Consider the following 19,797-nt stretch of genomic DNA (forward strand, 5'->3'; position numbering starts at 1 on the left):
GTGGCCTTTGTAGACCAGTAAGGTGTCGAATTATTTATTTACTTTATTTGCTCGGTTTTGCTGCATGGTTCGTACTCGTGTTTTATGTTTATTAATTTATTGTTTGGATTTTCGTATGTAATTTATGCGCCTCGTGTTAGCTGTATGTTCTGTTGGTCTGCCTGTTTTATGATGTCTTGCTTATTTTCTTTTTCTGTACAGCACTTCGGTCAGCTTTGGTTGTTTTTTAAGGTGCTTAACAAATAAAGTTATTATTATTATTATTATTATTAAACCAGAGGTTTACACTGAATCTCAGCACACGGGACAATAATAAACCTATAATAAAGTAAAAAAAACAATTTACAAAAAATCAAAAAACCTAACCCATATGCTAGATACAATTACTCCGACAAGCTATCACTTCCAAGAACGTTGTTGCTCTGCCAGAAAGGGCTGAACTTGTCTGCTCATCTACCGTCAAGTTAATTCAGCTTCACTCACCTGCCGTCATCCAAAAATCTGTATCCCTGTACTATGCTCACACTCTCCCCTGTCCCTGCTCACACTCTCCCCTGCTCACTCTCTCCTGCTCACTCTCCCCTGCTCTCTCTCCCCTGATCACTCTCCCCTGCTCACACTCGCCTGCTCACACTCCCCTGCTCACTCCCCCCTGCTCACACTCTCCCTGCTCACACTCACCCTGCTCACCCTCTCCCCGCTAACACCCTCCCCTGCTCACACTCCCCTGCTCACACTCCCCTGCTCACACTCTTCCCTGCTCACACTCTCCCCTGCTCACACTCTTCCCTGCTCACACTCTTCCCTGCTCCGACACTCCCCTGCTCACACACTCCCCTGCTCACACACGCCCCTACTCACACACTCCCCTCCTCACACTCTCCCCTGCTCACACACTCCCCTGCTCACACTCTCCCCTGCTCACACTCCCCTGCTCACACTCTCCCCTGCTCACACTCTCCCCTGCTCACACTCTCCCCTGCTCACACTCTTCCCTGCTCCGACACTCCCCTGCTCACACTCCCCTGCTCACACTCTCCCCTGCTCACACACTCCCCTGCTCACACTCTCCCCTCCTCCCTGCCCCCTCCTCACACTCTTCCCTGCTCACACACTCCCCTGCTCACACTCTCCCCTGCTCGCTCTCCCCTGCTCACACACTCCCCTGCTCCCTGCTCCCTGCTCACACTCTCCCCTGCTCACACTCTCCCCTGCCACCCGCTCACACTCTCCCCTGTTCGCACCCTTCCCTTTTCCCTGCTCACACTCTCCCCTGCTCACATTCTCCCCTGCTCACAATCTCCCCTGCTCACACTCTCCCCTGCTCACACTGATGCTACTGAACCCAAGGGGAAACCGTGAAACTCCTAACAGACCTAACTTCGGGATGTAGTTCAGCCTTGGCAGCTGTAAAGTAGCCAAGAATCTCATCATGAAAATGTATTTTAAGAATTTTCCATCTAGTTCTAAGATGTGATCTGTGACCTGCCTGATGTCAGCAGCAGGTTAAACGATGAATTCTCCAATTTTACATGACCTTTACCAACTTCTCCGATCTCTCCCTACACTTTCTCCCGCACACCTGCCCTTTCTTCAATCTGAAGAAGGTTTGAAACGTCACCTGTTCACATTCTCCACTGAAGTACCCTGACTCTCTGAATTACTCCAGCACTTTGTGTCCTTATTTGTAGGCCACGTCTGCAGTTCCCTGTTTCTACATCAGCAGAAGGTTGCTAGCTGGCTGTATGTTATTATGAGCTACCACCTCCCTAAATGCTCAATACTCCCATTTCCTTTCCTACCCTGAGGGACAATAATTAATCTTTGGGCATTTTCCCCAGGAAAATACGACGCTTCTTTACCTCATAATAGATGCTAAATTGCTGGGTCTTGTCAAGAGCCATAATTCTATATTCCTTCAAATATGAATAAAAAAGAGAGACACATATTTCCATTCAATGGACTTACGAAAGAGTTATTAAAATGGTTCTAGATCTGATCAATGGCACAGGTGTGTTGCAGTGTCTACTACCACAGGTGTGACTACATATTACGCTTGCCTGAGCTTTCCTTTGGATTATTTACGACAGTCACAAGAGATTGGTGAACCAAGTTGGGATGCATTTGTAATAACTAAGTTTCTGTGTGGCTTGTGGTAGCTCTGAAAAACATCAGCCTGGCAGCAATGTTGAACCTAAAACTGAGTATAGCAGTTCATTTATTGTAGCTACATTGCCAAAGGGACAATGGGTATCTCCTAAGAGTTTGAAGTAAAAAGCAATGCAGACCAGCATCTTATCAAATATTGTATTTCAAAATTAGGGCATGACCTTCCTTCAGACTGATTGTGATGGGATGGAGGGGGTGGATAAAGCTGGGGGGCAGGACAAGGTATGGTAAGTGATAGGTGGATACAAATGACTGGGGAGGGTTGATTGTCAGATGGTTGGACAAAGGCAAGAAATGAAAAGAGGTAAGGATAAAAGAGGTGTTAATTGTATGACATGCATGTTTCCTCAGCACTTGCTTGCGAATAGGTTCTCCTCTCTCTATCAGAAGTTCTGTAAGACCCTCTCTCACTGCCCACACCCCCCCGTCTGATTCATGTTGTTCCCCTGCTCATTGACCATGTTCTGACCTGGACTCGCTACCACCACAACATGTATTCCCTCAGCACCTACCTGCATTGACAATTTGTGCCTCCTCTATCCTTATTTCCTTCTTTCACACTTTTTGTCTTTTCATCTCTTTGTTTTTGTCCAACCATCTGCCAATTCACCACCTCCCCCGCCTCACCTAAATCTACTTATCACTTGTCAGATGTTGCCTTGTCCCCACCTCTCTTCCAGCGCTCCCCCCCACCCCCACCACAATCAAGCTTAGTCTCGACCCGAAACCTCAGTTATCCGTGTTCTCCAGTGATACTCCCTGAGCCACTGAGTTACTCCTTGGAGTGTAGGAGGCACCCAGAGAAAGCCCACATGGTCACAAGGAGAGTGTACAAATTCTGTATAGACAACACCGGTAGTCAAGGTCGCTCCTGCTTTCTGGCGCTGTAAGAAAGCAATTCTACTGCTTCAACCATCATCAATAGACAATAGACAATAGGTACTGGAGTAGGCCATTTGGCTCTTTGAGCCAGCACCACCATTTATTGTGATCATGGCTGATCATTCCCTTTATCGACTTTAACCACGGCGAGCTCGTCACACTCAAAGGGGTGTTGTTCACAGGACGCCCGTGGCACTGGAGAGAGAGTGTCGGCGATGAGCATATCTTTGCCCTTTTTGTAGACAATCTTGAAATCAAAGCACTGGAGCTGCATCATCATGCGCTGCAAACATGCAGGTGCTGCGTGAATAGGCTTATTCAGGGTGGTGACCAGGGGTTGGTTGTCGGTTTCAATTGGAAAAGTTGTCCCGAAGATAGTCTCTGAACTTGGAGCATGCAAATACGACAGCTAGCAGCTCCTTTTCGATCTGGGCATATCGCTGCTCGGTCTCTGGCATGGTTCGAGAGGCATAAGATATGGGTAGGATGGTGCTGTCGGTTGTTGTTTGCAGGCCGCAAGAGGTTGAAATACATCAGGGTGGGGGCGCTGGCCAGCTGTAGTTCAAAAGAGTCAAACACTTGCTGGTGTTGCTGGTACCAGGTCCAGGCAGTGTCCTTGCGAGTGAGTTGTCTTAATGGCGAGACTAGTTCGCTGAGATTGGGTATGAACTTCCCCAGATAGTTAACCATGCCCATAAAATGCTGAAGGCTGTTCACGTCAGTGGAAGCAGGCAGCGCGTTGATGGCTGCACTCTTTTTGGGGTCTGGTTTTAACCCTTCGCTGGTGAACACATGTCCGACATAGGTGACCTCTGAGACACGGAACTTGCACTTCCTTGGGTTGAACTTTAGGTTGATCTCACGTGCCCGGTCGAGAATCATTTTTAAGTTTGAGTCGCGCTCCGCTAGGTCTCGACCATACAGTAGAATGTCATAAACGATGATTGTACATGGGTAGCCTGTGAACAGCTGTTCCATAGCTCTCTGGAAAACCTCGCTGGTTCAGTTAATTCCAAATGGCATCCTGAGAAACCTGAATCTGACGAATGGTGTGGCAAATGTGGTCAGTTTTTAGGATGCGTTGTCCAGCGGAATCTGCCAAAACTAGCTTTTGGCGTCTAGTACAGAGAACACTGTTGTGCGTCCGATTTGGGCTGCAATGTCTTCGATGGTCCCCATCGGGCAGTGCAGTCGTTTAATAGCTTTGTTCAGGTCCCTTGGGTTAGTGCACACATGGAGCTCGTCTTTGTCTTTCTTTTTTGTAACAACCATGGTAGAGACCCAGTCCGTGGGTTCACTTAATTCAGTCATGGACAGCTTGTGTCTAAGTTCAGCTTGAATTCTGTCACGCATAGTATGAGGTGAGGAGCACGAATTGCTGGGACAACATCGTGGTCAATAGTGATCTTGTAAGTTATTGACAGTTTGCCCAGTTTGTCGTCAAACAAATCCTGATAGACTTGTGTCGGTTCATCAGATAGGCGCAGCTTGTGAACAGCGCATCTAAAGTAAACCAGTCCCAGGTCTTGGCATGCATGGATTCCTAACAAAGTCTCAGAGTTTGATTTCATAACATAAAAAAATCAGGTTTTTAGCGATGTTGTCCACTACACACTTGAAATCAGCTTTTCCGAGAGGGTGCAGAACCTAGGCGTAGGCGTGCAAGGTGGAAGAATCCTCAGCCAAGGTCTCATTATTCCTTATCTTGTTGTAGTCTTTCAGGAACATCACATTGATGCACGCTCCCATGTCCAATTTAGCTTGTAGAGACTTGTTATTAATGTGCACAGTAACAGAAGGGTCCAGAAGCTTACCACATGTGCGTAGGAGAGTGTGAACAGTAGACTCGTCTTGTGAGCTAATTGTCTCTGTGTCGTGGGTGGCTTCAAACTGTTCAAGGGAGTCAAAGAATGTTGGGTCTTGCTGCAGCTGGTGGAGATTAGACTGACTTCACATTATGGTTCCCATGGGAATGGCAGCAGGCAGCAAAGTGGTTACGTTTCTTGCAGTAATTGCAAGGCTTTCCGTTTGCTGGATAGAATTGTCGACCTTTGTTATGGAAATAGTTGCAGTTTGCGCACCTCTGTGGTGGCTCATTCACGGATCTTTTAGTAGCGGCTGACGTGGTGCGGTTACTGAAACTGGTCAGATTGACATTAAGTTTCTTGAGTGTCAAGCTGATCACTCAGCGGGGCCACGACCTCCGACATGCGGCAGTCATGCACAGCCTGTTCATGAGTCAGGTCTGCATTTGGTAGTAGCTCTGTTTTTAATTTACGATCAGACATGCCGCTAACGATCTTATCGTGTATTAACTAATGAGTTATCTCACCAAAGCGACATTGCGGGGCCATATACTTTAAATCACAAATGAAACGTTCCACAGGCTCATCTGGAAGCTGGTGTCGTGCAAAGAACTTAGCTCTTTCTAGAATGCGGTTAGATGGTATGTCACATAACTTTCGGCATGAGTGAGCCATCATAGCAAAAGATCAAATCTATAAAATGCAAAGAAAACCCGATAAACGGAAGCAGTGGATAGTTTCCAGCTTTCTGACACCATGTAAACAAGTGTACGGACATTGTATGGCGTTTGTCAGCTTTAATCATCAATCATAATGGCACAGTACAATACATGTTAGTTCCACAGTGAGTGTTAATATGAAGTGCTCTCTAGGGTGGAGTTAGTGGTAGTACATTACTCTGATTGGTTCACATGCAATAACCAATCTACTGTGAGGTATACAAAATTATGAAGGCATAAGTAGACCGGCTAGTGAGAAACATTTCCCCATGTTCGAGACATCTAAAACCAGAGGGTGTAGATTTAAGGTGAGGAGTAAGAAGACCAGACGGGATTTGAGAAAATGGTTGCATTGTAATGCACTGCTTGATGAAATGGTGGGAACAGGTAAAATTGCAACAGTCAAAAATATCTAAATGAGCAATACAATCATCAAGGTACAATGGGATATGGACTAAGGGCTTCTAGATGAGATGTGAATGGATATTTGATGGTTAGCATGCACATGTATTTAATAGGTATGTTTCCGTGCGACTCCATAACTGCAGGCAGAAGACCATATATAAGTCACTAGCTAAGCTCCACTGCACACAAATCTGGTCCCTATATGTCAAGAATGATGCAGAAGTACTGCAGAGGGCATAAAGAAGATTTACAAACCTGGAGTGAAGGCAAGGAATGAGAGTGTTAGTTGTGAGTAAAGGTTGCCAAAGTATTGAAAAAGCTGAGAAAAGACATCTTCAAAGTGTATAAAATTCTGAATCATCTAGATTGTGTGATTAGGTGGAACCTATTTCCCGTAGCCGAGATTGAAGCTAACTGATTGAAAAATTAGGACTGACATGAGGAAAAATTAAATTCATTCCAGGAGTAATGGGAGTCTGGAATTCACTGTCGATCAGGGTAGACGGAGATAAAAAACGTTCATGCATTTACTAGTCTCTCGGAAAGTTGCCACCTGAAAGGCTGCATCCCGTGGATGTGAACCAAAATTCATCTGAACAGTCTTTTGTCGGTCAGAATGGCCTCAGTGAACCCAAGAGCCAGTTTCTGGGCAAAGGTGTCTATGATTGTTTGTATGGTTTAGTTTAGTCAGAACAACTTTACAACTAGGGGCTAGTGGAATCAGGGGATATGGGGAGAAGGCAGACATTGGTTATTGATACGGGATGATCAGCCATGATCACAATGAATGGCGGTGCTGGCTCAAAGGGCCGAATGGCCTCCTCCTGCACCTATTTTCTATGTTTCTATGTTTCTAACTACTATCTGCAAATTATGTAAAGTGTCTTTGGATAATTTTCTATAATATTTATGGGTGGCACGGTGGATTGCCTTAGAGTGCCAGAGACCCAGATTTGATCCTGACTATGGGTACTGTCTGTATGGAGTATGTACGTTCTCTTTGTGACCGCATGGGATTTCCCCGGTGCTCCGGTTTCCTCCCACACTCCAAAGATGGACAGGTTTGTAGGTTAATTAGCTTTGTTAAAAATTGTAAATTGTCGCTAGTGGTTAGAGTAATGCAAGTGTACAGGGTGGGCTGAAGGGCCTGTTTTTGCCTTGAAATCTCTAAGCTAAACTGAACTAAATTAACATAAGAACTACAACAACACAAAACATGAGCTACTAATGTGGATCAAGCCCAGCATGTGAGACAGAAACATGGTGAGGTCTACCTCCATGCAAGACTTTCAGACATCAGGCAATAACCCGAATGAAGAATGGCAAGGAGAACATCCTCAAGGATCTTTTAAAATGCAGTGCAGTCAATCATAATCAGTATATTACAATTTTTAATTTTTTTCTAACTTCTCGTCTTGCTCATTCATATTTGATTTGTCAAACATTAGGAAAAGCCAGAGTTCCAATCTTCCAATCTTGATTAGATTTTGATATGGTTGCTGTCAGTTAAAGATGTCTGGGGAATAAATAACAGGCTGCAGAGGTTTAAGGAAAGCTTGAGTGGGTTAAAATTATGTTACTGAAAGATAGAATGCTCCTGACTTGATTTTTCTTAACCGTGCTTAACAAATCTTGTATATATTCACATTAAGAAAGCTTTGAATGAACAAGCTTATTATTGCCAATGGTGTAATTCAGTAGACATTAGGCAATAGGTGCAGGAGTAGGCCATTCGGCCCTACAAGCCAGCACCCCAATTCACTGTGATCATGGCTGATCATCCACAATCAATACCCCGTTCCTGCCTTCCCCCCATATCCCTTGACTCCGTTATCTTATAATAACCACACAGAACTGTTTCAGCTAGACTAATAATTCCATGGAGCCACTCAGCCTGTGTCTATCTGAGTGAAGCAGGTTAAACCCTGGGCTTAATGCCATTGTTTGCCTTGATGGTAATTAAGGAAAATCACGTGATTTTTCTGTGAAAAGTGTATGATTATTTTATATCAATTTCGTCATAATCTTTCAACTATTAAGAGAAAAGGGGAGAGCAAACATCAAGGATAATAACAGAGGGGCAGCACTATGGCACAGCTGGTAGAGCTGCTGCCTCACAGCGTCTGAGACCTGGGTTCAACCCTGATCACAGGCGCTGTCTGGGTGAAGTTTACACGTTCTCCCCATGACTACTTGGGTTTTTGAATTCCATTCTATTGAAATAGACACAGAAATGTTGGAAATACTGAACATCATTGGAAAGAGAAACAAAAGTAATGTTTCTGGCCGTGAGACCTTCAGCAAAGCTGGTAAAGGAGGATGAAAAAAAAATCTTAACTTGTAGAGATGGTAGCAGGTGGAATGGAGAGACAAAGAGAATATCAATGAAAGGGTGAGACCAGGTGAAAAGGGTTAATGGGGAAGTTGGAGGCCGATTTGCCTGTGTAATGAGTCACTAATAGTTGGACAGTGGAACATGCCAAACAGATCAGAATGTGGTAATGAGAAAGGAAAACTGTACCAGAATCATAGAGAGATGGCTGGTAAAATGTGTCAGTTCCCATACAACAGAAAGAGTGAGTTAGCTAAAGGTATAACATTTCATATTGAGAACAGAGGCCTGTGATGTGCCCAGGTTGAAAATGAAGATATGTTGCGCAAGCATGTATTGTAATATCATAGGCCACAGACATAAAGGTTGCAGTGGGATGGAGAATTAAAGTGATGGACAAACAGTAATTCAGGATTGTTCCTACAGACTGAATCCCAGCATTCCACAAAGTGGTCGCTCAGTCTGTGTTGGTTCTCCAATGCAGCGGAGACCACATTGTGCACACGGACTCAGTGCACTAGACTGGTGGAAATGCAGGTGAATCACTGCCTTATCTGGAAAGATTGCTTGGGATCCAATATGATGGGAACCAAAGACACGTATGCACAAGTGTTACATTAGACCAGGAGTGTGCCTAGGCTGTGCAGGACTGCTCCAGTGCTTTGTACCTCTGAGATCCAATGATTTACCGAACATTAAGTGACTCCAAAACCTCAAGGCAAATTTTATCCTTGCACACTTAACTTTGTTATTATACTTTCTAGTTATTTAAATAGCAGTCTGCATCAAATATGACAACAAAAATGATTTCAAATCCATTTCTTTATAATTGTAGGTAGATAATGTGGAAAATAATGTCCAAGATTATTATGAGCAACGTTTAATTTTTAAATGTTCGTCCTGTGGTAACATTATATGACCTCACAGCTAACATCATCTTATAATGTGCTTGGCCACATATAAAAAAATCAATGAGATATTTTCTTATCCAATTAAGTGAGCTACATTTATATAACTGCCCCCTGGTTACAATGTCATTGGTCACTAATGAAAACAATGGTAGGTGTAATATTAATACAAAGAGCTATTAGGTTTTGAAATTGTTATTTAACGATGGTCATTTTCAATTAGACCAATAGAACATGATCAGCTGGATATAGAATGAAATATTATATTGGAACAGAAAAGAACCCACGCTGTCATTTTTAATTTAATTCATTTTCCATGACCTACCCACTTTCTTGCAGATTCTAATTTTTTAAGAATTGGATGGAATTTATGTTCCTACCTTTTGTACACATGTGAGGTTTATTAGCCGCCACATCTCTTTCACCACAAATAACCCATATGAGATTTGCACGGAAGCTTATTCCAATGAGTTAATGAGTGAAGGTGTTATCTGACAGTTTACCAAGTGCCACAAAGACCCTGGATTGAATCACTCTGAAGGGTCCCAACTCAAGTCGTCACCCGTCCATTCCCTCTAAAGATGCTGCCTGACCTACAAAGTTTCTCCAGCACTCTGTATTTGCTCTAGATTCTAGCATCTGCAGTTCTTTGTCCCACCCTAGACTTAATCCTTTGTAATCTTAACAGTGATTGTCAAAGCACCCAGATAAATGGGGAATGATCTTATAACCATATAACCATATAACATTACCGGTGGGCGGCGCGACTCACGTCGCAGCGGCCTCTGCAGTCCGTCTGTCAAGTCCGTGCCGAACAACTTTTTTCCCTTAGTCCCACCTGCCTGCACTCATACCATAACCCTCCATTCCCTTCTCATCCATATGCCTATCCAATTTATTTTTAAATGATACCAACGAACCAGCCTCCACCACTTCCACTGGAAGCTTTCCACACCGCTACCACTCTCTGAGTAAAGAAGTTCCCCCTCATGTTACCCCTAAACTTCTGTCCCTTAATTCTGAAGTCATGTCCTCTTGTTTGAATCTTCCCTATTCTCAAAGGGAAAAGCTTGTCCACATCAACTCCGTCTATCCCTCTCATCATTTTAAAGACCTCTATCAAGTCCCCCCTTAACCTTCGGCGCTCCAGAGAATAAAGACCTAACTTATTCAACCTATCTCTGTAACTTAGTTGTTGAAACCCAGGCAACATTCTAGTACATCTCCTCTGTACTCTCTCTATTTTGTTGACAGCCTTCCTATAATTGGGCGACCAAAATTGTACACCATACTCCAGATTTCTCTCACCAATGCTTGTACAATTTTAACATTACATCCCAGCTTCTATACTCAATGCTCTGATTTATAAAGGCTAGATACCAAAAGCTTTCTTTACCACCCTATCTATATGAGTTTCCACCTTCAAGGCACTTTGCACAGTTATTCCCAGATCCCTCTGTTCACCTGTATTCTTCAATTCCCTACCATTTACCATGTACGTCCTATTTTGATTTGTCCTGCCAAGGTGTAGCACCTCAGCATTAAACTCCATCTGCCATCTTTCAGCCCATTTTTCCAAATGGCCTAAATCACTCTGTAGACTTTGGAAATCCTCTTCATTATCCACAACACCCCCTATCTTGGTATCATCTGCATACTTATTAATCCAATTTACCACCCCTTCATCCAGATCATTGATGCACATGACAAACAACAAAGGACCCAACACAGATCCCTGAGGCACCCCACTAGTCACCTGCCTCCAACCCGATAAACAGCCATCCACCATTACCCTCTGGCTTCTCCCATTCAGCCACTGTTGAATCCATCTTGCTATTCCTGCATTTATACCCAACAGTTGAACCTTCTTAACCAACCTTCCATGAGGAACCTTGTCAAAGGCCTTACTAAAGTCCATAAAGACAACATCCACTGCTTTACCCTCATCAATTTCCCTAGTAACCTCTTCAAAAAATTCAAGAAGATTAGTCAAACATGACATTCCAGGCACAAATCCATGTTGACTGTTCCTAATCAGACCCTGTTTATCCAGATGCTTATATATATTATCTCTAAGTATCTTTTCCATTAATTTGCCCACCACTGAAATCAAACTAACCGGTCTATAATTGCTAGGTTTACTCTTAGAACCCTTTTTAAACTATGGAACAACATGCGCAGTACGCCAATCCTCGGGGACTAAGTTTCTAATGACAAATATTTCTGTCATAGCCCCGGCTATTTCTACACTAACTTCCCTCAATGTCCTATATCCTGTCAGGACCTGGAGACTTATAACATATAACCATATAACAATGACAGCACGGAAAACAGGCCATCTCGGCCCTTCAAGTCCGTGCCAAACACTTATTTTCCCCTAGTCCCATCTACCTGCACTAATTTCCTAATGCCTATTACAGATCATGATCTCGTGATCCCTCTGTGTCAAATGAATTCTGTGTGAGCATAGCATTAACCGAGGAAGGCACCTTTAGACGACCAAACAAAAATGAGTTATAAAGAGTGAAGAACAGAGGACTGCCCGTGTTTGTGCTGTATCCAAACAAGTCCATGTATCCAGGAGGGAGCAGAAAAAAATGAGAACATTTGTGAATCAAAACTATTGGAATGAACATGGGTCATGCCAGTGAAACTATAGATAAATCATGGAATAAGTTATATTTTACAGAGAAAAATATATTTTGTCTTGCAGACTAAGACTGGTATCGCACGTCTTTTTGATGAGGAATCTGAGAATGCCTATGACATCCGACTAAAGCTATCAAAAGATGTCCTAACAATTCAAAAGCAAGATGTTGTTTGTGTCAATGGAAGTGATTCTGATTCAAATGTAAGTAACCTTTTTTTAAAAAGAGAAATACAAATAATTTATGATTCTCCTCAAATAGCCAAATGATGGCAATAGGTAGTCCAATTTCTTCCGTGTCAGCCATTTCCTTCTATGATCATAATTTAAATGAGGACAAAGCCAAGACTGATGGAATGAATCTGGATCATCAGCTGCCTGCATACAATATGAACTGTCATTATTTAACCATTGATGTGAAACCATTGCATTCACAGGAGACACAAGATGTCGAGGCTGCTGGACATCCAGTGACACTCCTCTGCCACGATTGAATTGTGCAAACGTTGTGTGCACATGAAAATTGTATGCTCAAAGCACCAACCAGTAAGATTCAGAAAAACAATTATCAGGGCAAAAATCTAACTGCAAGAGGAGCTCAGTGAGTAAACACTCAGTGAAGGCCAACCGGTGGTTTGGTTGGAGACCCTGCATTAGCACATCCAACTAAGTGTATCAAAACCAAGAGTGGCACAGTGGTGCAGCAGTGGAGCTGCTGCTACACGGTGCCAGAGACCTGGGTTTGATCCTGACTACAGTTGCTGTCTGTGCAGAGTTGGTACGTTCTCCCTGTGCTGTATGGGTTTTCTCCGGGTGCTCTGGTTTCCTCCCAGACTCCAAAGATGTGTGAGTTTGTAGGTTAATTGGCTTCTGGAAATTGCCTAGTATAAAGGACATAAAAATAGTATATGGGTGATCATTGGTTGATGGGGACTTGGTGGACCAAAGGGCCTGTTTCCACACGGTACCTCTAAACTTTAAACTCTAAATCTTGATTCATGGTCTTGACCTAAAGTGTCGGCCATCTTTTTCAAGATTCAAGATTCAACTTTATTGTCATGTGTCCCTGATAGGACAATGAAATTCTTGCTTTGCTTCAGCACAACAGAAACATAGAAACATAGAAAATGGGTGCAGGAGTAGGCCATTCGGCCCTTCGAGCCTGCATCGCCATTCAATATGATCATGGCCGATCATCCAACTCAGTATCACATCCCTGTCTTCTCTCCATACCCCCTGATCCCTTTAGCCACAAGGGCCACATCAAACTCCCTCTTAAATATAGCCAATGAACTAGCCTCAACTACCTTCTGTGGCAGATAATTCCACAGATTCACCACTGTGTAAAAAAATGATTTTCTCATCTCGGTACTAAAAGACTTCCCTCTTATCCTTAAACTGTGATCCCTAGTTTTGGACTTCCCCAACATCGGGAACAATCTTCCTGCATCTAGCCTGTCCAACCCCTTAAGGATTTTGTAAGTTTCTATAAGATGCCCCCTCAATCTTCTAAATTCTAGTGTGTACAAGCCGAGTCAATCCAGTCTTTCTTCATATGAAAGTCCTGCCATCCCAGGAATCAGTCTGGTGAACCTTCCCTGTACTCCCTCTATGGCAAGAATGTCATTCCTCAGATTAGGAGACCAAAACTGTACGCAATACTTCAGATGTGGTCTCACCAAGACCCTGTACAACTGCAATAGAATCTCCCTGCTCTTATACTCAAATCCTTTTGCTATGGATGCTTACATACCATTTGCTTTCTTCACTGCCTGCTGCACCTGCATGCCTGCTTTCAATGACTGGTGTACCATGACACCCAGGTCTCATTGCATCTCCCCTTTTCCTAATCGGCCACCATTCAGATAATAGTCTATTTATCTGTTTTTCCCACCAAAGTGGATAACCTCACATTTATCCACATTATACTGCATCTGCTATGCCTTTGCCCACTCACCCAACCTATCCAAGTCACCTTGCAGCCTATTAGCATCCTCCTCACAGCTAACACTGTCCCCCAGCTTCGTGTCATCCGCAAACTTAGAGATGTTGCATTCAATTCCCTCATCCAGACCATTAATATATATTGTAAATAGCTGGGGTCCCTACACTGAGCCTTGCGGTATCCCACTAGTCACTGCCTGCAATTCTGAAAAGGACCTGTTTACTCCTACTCTTTGCTTCCTGTCTGCCAGCCAGTTCTCTATCCACATCAATACTGAACCCCCAATACTGTGTGCTTTAAGTTTGCATACTAATCTCTTATGTGGGACCTTGTCGAAAGCCTTCTGAAAGTCCGGACATAACACATCCACTGGTTCTCCCTTATCCACTCTACTAGTTACCTCCTCGAAAAATTCTATAAGATTCGTCAGACATGAATTACCTTTCATAAATCCATGCTGACTTTGTCCAATGAATTCACCACTTGCCAAATGCGCTGCTATCCCATCTTTAATAACTGACTCCAGAATTTTCCCCACAACCAATGTTAGACTAACTGGTCTGTAATTGCCCGTTTTCTCTCTCCCTCCCTTTTTAAAAAGTGGTGTTACATTAGCTACCCTCCAGTCCTCAGGAACTACTCCAGAATCTAAAGATTTTTGAAAAATTATCACTAATGCATCCACTATTTCTGCAGCTACTTCCTTAAGTACTCTGGGATGCAACTTATCTGGCCCTGGGGATTTATCGGCCTTTAATCCATTCAATTTACCTAACACCACTTCCCGGCTAACCTGGATTTCACTGTTCCTCCACCTCATTTAACCCCTGGTCCCTTGCTATTTCCGGCAGATCATTTATGTCTTCCTTAGTGAAGACAGAAACAAAGTAGTTATTCAATTGGTCTACCATGTCCCTGTTCCCCATGATCAATTCTCCTGTCTGACTGCAAGGGACCTACATTTGTTTTATCTAATCTTTTCCTCTTCACATATCTATAAAAACTTTTGCAGTCAGTTTTTATGTTCCCTGCCAGTTTTCTTTCATAATCTTTTTTCCCTTTCCTAATTAAGCCTTTTGTCCTCCTCTGCTGGACTATGAATTTCTTCCAGTCCTCTGGTAGGCTGCTTTTTCTGGCTAATTTGTACGCTTCATCTTTTGTTTTGATACTATCTCTGATTTCCCTTGTTATCCACAGATGCACTACCTTCCCTGATTTATTATTTTGCCAAACTGGGATGAACAATTGTTGTAGTTCATCCATGCAGTCTTTAAATGCCTTCCATTGTATATCCACCGTCAACCCTTTAAGAATCAATTGCCAGGCTATCTTGACCAATTCACTCAAAGTCACCTTTTTTTACGTTTAGGACCCTTGTTTCTGAATTAACAATGTCACTGTCCATCCTAATGAAGAACTCAACCATATTATGGTCACTCTTGCCCAAAGGGCCACACACAACAAGACTGCTAACTAACCCTTCCTCATTACTCAATACCCAGTCTAGAATAGCCTGCTCCCTCGTTGGTTCCACTACATGTTGGTTTAGATAACTATCCCGCACACATTCCAAGAAATCCTCTTCCTCAGCATCCCTGCCAATTTGATTCACCCAATCTATATGTGGATTGAAGTCACCCATTATAACTGTTTTACCTTTGTTGCACGCATTTCTAATTTCCTGTTTGATGCCATCCCCAACTCCACTACTACTGTTAGGTGGCTTGTACACAACTCCCACTAGCGTTTTCTGCCCCTTAGTGTTTCGCAGCTCTACCCATATCGATTCGACATCCTCCATGCTAATGCCCTTCCTTTCTATTGCGTTAATCTCCTCTCTAACCAGCAATGCTACCCCACCTCCTTTTCTTTTCTGTCTATCCCTCCTGAATATTGAATATCCCTGGATGTTCAGCTGCCAGCCTTGGTCACCCTGGAGCCATGTCTCCGTGATCCCAACTATATCATATTCATTAATAACTATCTGCACATTTAACTCATCCACCTTATTACGAATGCGCCTTGCATTAAAATACAAAGCCTTCAGGCTTGATTTTACAACACTCTTACCCCTTATACAATTATGTTGAAAAGTGGACCTTTTTGATTTTTGTCCTGGATTTGCCTGCCTGCCACTTTTACTTTTCACCTTGCTACCTATTGCTTCTACCCTCATTTTACACCCCTCTGTCTCTCTGCTCTTGCACCCATCCCCCCCGCCACATTAGTTTAAATCCTCCCTGACAGCACTAGCAAACACTTCCCCAAGGACATTGGTTCCATTTCAGCCCAGGTGTAGACCGTCCTGTTTGTTCTGGTCCCACTTCCCCCAGAACTGGTTCCAATGCCCTAGAAATTTGAATCCCTCCCACTTGCACCATTTTTCAAGCCACGTATTCATCTGCAATATCCTCCTATTTCTACTCTGACTGGCTCGTGGCACTGGTAGTAATCCAGAGGTTACCTTTGAGGTCCTACTTTTAAGTTTATCTCCTAGCTACCTAAATTCACCTTGTAGAGCCTCATCCCTTTTTTTACCTATAGCGTTGGTGCCAATGTGCACCACGACAACTGGCTGTTCACCCTCCCCCTCCAGAATGTTCTGCAGCCGTTCAGTGACATCCCTGACTCTTGCACCAGGGAGGCAACATACCATCCTGGAGTCTCGTTTGCGGCCGCAGAAACGCCTATCTATTCCCCTGACAATTGAATCCCCTATTACTATTGCCCTTCCACACTTTTCCCCCCCCTCATGTGCCGCAGAGCCACCCATAGTGCCATGAACTTGGCTGCTGCTGCATTCCCCTGATGAGCCATCTCCCCCAACAGTATCCAAAATGGTATACCTGTTTAGGAGGGTGATGACCGCAGGGGACTCCAGCACTACCTGCCTACTGCTACGCTGGCTAGTGGCCACCCGTTCCCTTAGGCATGACTACACCATCCCCTTAGGCATGACTACAGAACAGATCAGTGTGTCATAGAAACATAGAAACATAGAAAATAGGTGCAGGAGTAGGCCATTCGGCCCTTCGAGCCAGCACTGCCATTCAATGTGATCATGGCTGATCATTACACAATCAGTACTCCGTTCCTGCTTTCTCACCATATCCCTTGACTCCGCTATCTTTAAGAGCTCTATCTATCTGGAATGCAAGGGTTACTTGGAAGTTGCATAAATCAATATTCATACTGCTGGGTTGTAAGCTGCCCAAACGAAATATGAGGTGCTGTTCCTCCAATTTGCATTTGGGCTTACTTTGACAATGGAGGAGGCTGAGGACAGAAAGGTCAGTGTGGGAATGGAAAAGGAAGTTAAAGTGTTTGGCGTCCAGGAGATCACGTAGGCCAAGGCGGACTGATCAAAGCTGCATATTGATGATTGAAGGCTGACATGGTAGGCACCACTGGGTCACTCTCAGTGGGAGAGTACAGCAAGTTTGCCAAATATGATTGCCAAAACTGCAAGGAGGATGGCTGTACCTATGGATCATGTGGCACAATAAACTTAAGTCAAACCATCCTCTGCTTTCAGAATGCACATATTCCATAAATGTTAGCATTTTCTAAAGCTTCAATAAATTTACCCAATGGAATCAAAGGACTAGATCCGTATAACATGAAAAACGTTGAATAAAGACAGCCAGAGCCACAAACCCAAGTAATATAATGCCATATGAACAAGGTACCTTGAAATGAATGGCATTTTAAAATTGAAAAATTCAGTAAATACTGATTGAGATCAACGGGTAATCAGCATGTTATATTGTGGCATGCATACACTGTTCATTACATGAAACAAAATTGTAAGCATAATTATGAAAAATATATTTACAACTTCACAACAAGTGGTGACATATGGAGTCTGTCCTGTAAGGAGCATAATTACAGCAAATACCATTATTTTTGTTTTATTTGATGACTACTTGTAGGAAACACAAGGCGTGCACTTAACATCCCGATAATGCAGTCATTGCTTTATAAATAATAAATTATGTGCTTCCTGACTACATAATCATCTGGAACAGACACACCAAACAAACTTTTCACAATTCACTTTTGAACACTGAAGGGGTGGTGTAGCAGTAGTGTGTTGCTGCCTTACAGCACCAGAGACCCTGGTTCGATCCTGACTATGGGTGCTGTCTGAATGCAGTTTGCACCTTCTCCCCATGACCTGCTTGAGTTTTCTCCGGGTGCTCCGGTTTCCTTCCATACTCCAAAGAGGTACAGGTTTGTTGGCTAATTGGCTTGTTAAACACTGTCCCTAGTGTGTGTAGGATATTGTTACTGTGTCGGTGAAGATTAATAGATGATAGATAGATAGCCTTTTATTGTCATTCAGACCGAAGTCTGAATGAAATTGCAGCAGTCATACATATAATACAATAAACACATATTAATATCCACCACAGTGAGTCCACCCAGCATCTCCTCACTGTGATGGAGGCAAAAGTCTTAGGTCTGCAGTCTCTTCCCTCCTCTTCTCCCTCTGCGCTGGGGCGATACCCCCCCCTTCCCCAGGCAATGTTATAATCAGTCAATACAATAAATTGGTATACTGGTTTAGAATCCAAAACTATTTATTTGAAGTGCTGTGGAAAGTGGCAGAAATTTAAATAAATTCAGTGAATCCGCCAAAATGTTGTGATTTTGTTAATGATCAGAACTGTATTAGTGAGGGAAGTTTGACATGTTCCTCCTTCCAGAACGAAATGAGGAAGAATAAAAAGAGAGGTTAAAATATGGGCACTGCTTTACCTGGTAAGTTGGTTGACTTTGTGTTTAAAGCCCAGAGATTGATCCGAAAGACTTAAATCCTAGTAGTGGTTTTCAAGCCAGGGTTTATCAGGGAGCTTTTTCTGCCCTGGAATCTGATGGCTGGATGGCTGAGGTTGGGAACAAGGTAGTACAAGCAAACCTAGTTTTTGCCTCAGTTAACATCTGGAAGTATCTTCTTCTTCTTGCGTATGGCGTGCATAGCCTAAAGTTGTAGGACAACTTGTTCTATTTGATCTTATTTGATTGTGCACGTCAGGTTGATTGCATTCGTCGAAACAAGGAGGTTGCAATCTTCCACCCCATCTGGAAGTATCAGTTGCTGAGAACAAAGAAAGTGAAATGTCTTCATAACATGATATTTATGTTTTAGCACCCTTGTCTACCTCGCAGCATTTTCCGTTAAATGTTAATTACATTGTCGGTAAGAAAGCCGAATAATGTTTCTGCTAATATTTGACTATTTAGCTAAAATGATAAAGGTGTCACATCCATGGAGGTTTTGAAAGACAAAGTTTGTATGTCTCACGGTAATCTGTAAATTCTAAGTAACAGGAAAGTTGAAAGATTTACAGCCAAGCACCCAACAAGATGCGCAATTCAGGGTATATTAAGCCAATGCAATTTATCTAACTTCATTAATTGTGGCATTGTTAGATTTTTTTTAAAGCATTAGCTTAAAGAAATAGCATTGCCATCATAACAAAGTACAGTAATCTTTGGGATTTTTTTCAGAGAAAAGATCTATATCATGCTCCTTAATTTCAATCTCTTTAAATTGTGTTATGTAAAGAAGGACATGAGTCATGAAATGATTGTTAAATTCACAGCAGGCATGGCATTCTTCATTGCTAATAAAAATGAGGCTTTATAAAACTGTTCTCATCAAACCATGAGAAGATATTGACTGTCTATAAAAGGGATGGATGGACCAGAAAAACTGTTTGTTCTTGCTTCAATTCCTCATGGCTTAATGTTTGAGATTAGGATTTAGGTTTCCTTTCCTCGTCTAATTTATGGAGCAAAGATGATTTTTGTAGCACGTGGCCAGATTCAGTTCCGCACACCCTTCGTTCCAATGCATAATTTTCCACCAACCTCCCTTTTGTATGGTTCATTTGTAGTTGTCGGCGAAATTAATTTGACCAATCGCCAGTCTAGATTACTAAAGCCAGTCCCCCAGCTATTCTGACAGCTAACTAAGGT

At 43.0% G+C, this 19,797-nt stretch overlaps 1 protein-coding gene across 1 annotated transcript in view; it reads left to right on the forward strand.

The window, feature by feature from the left end:
• The first annotated feature begins 5,484 nt into the window (after window positions 1-5,484).
• sntg2 (syntrophin, gamma 2) overlaps window positions 5,485-19,797 on the forward strand; it is a 218,495-nt gene continuing 204,182 nt past the window's right edge. Inside the window, exons 1-2 of the mRNA XM_055634941.1 lie at window positions 5,485-5,489; window positions 11,897-12,071. Of these exons, the coding sequence (XP_055490916.1) occupies window positions 5,485-5,489; window positions 11,897-12,071 (180 nt within the window). The remainder of the gene's footprint in view (window positions 5,490-11,896; window positions 12,072-19,797) is intronic.

The sequence above is a fragment of the Leucoraja erinacea genome, chromosome 5 (assembly GCF_028641065.1).
Source record: "Leucoraja erinacea ecotype New England chromosome 5, Leri_hhj_1, whole genome shotgun sequence".
NCBI lineage: Eukaryota > Metazoa > Chordata > Chondrichthyes > Rajiformes > Rajidae > Leucoraja > Leucoraja erinaceus.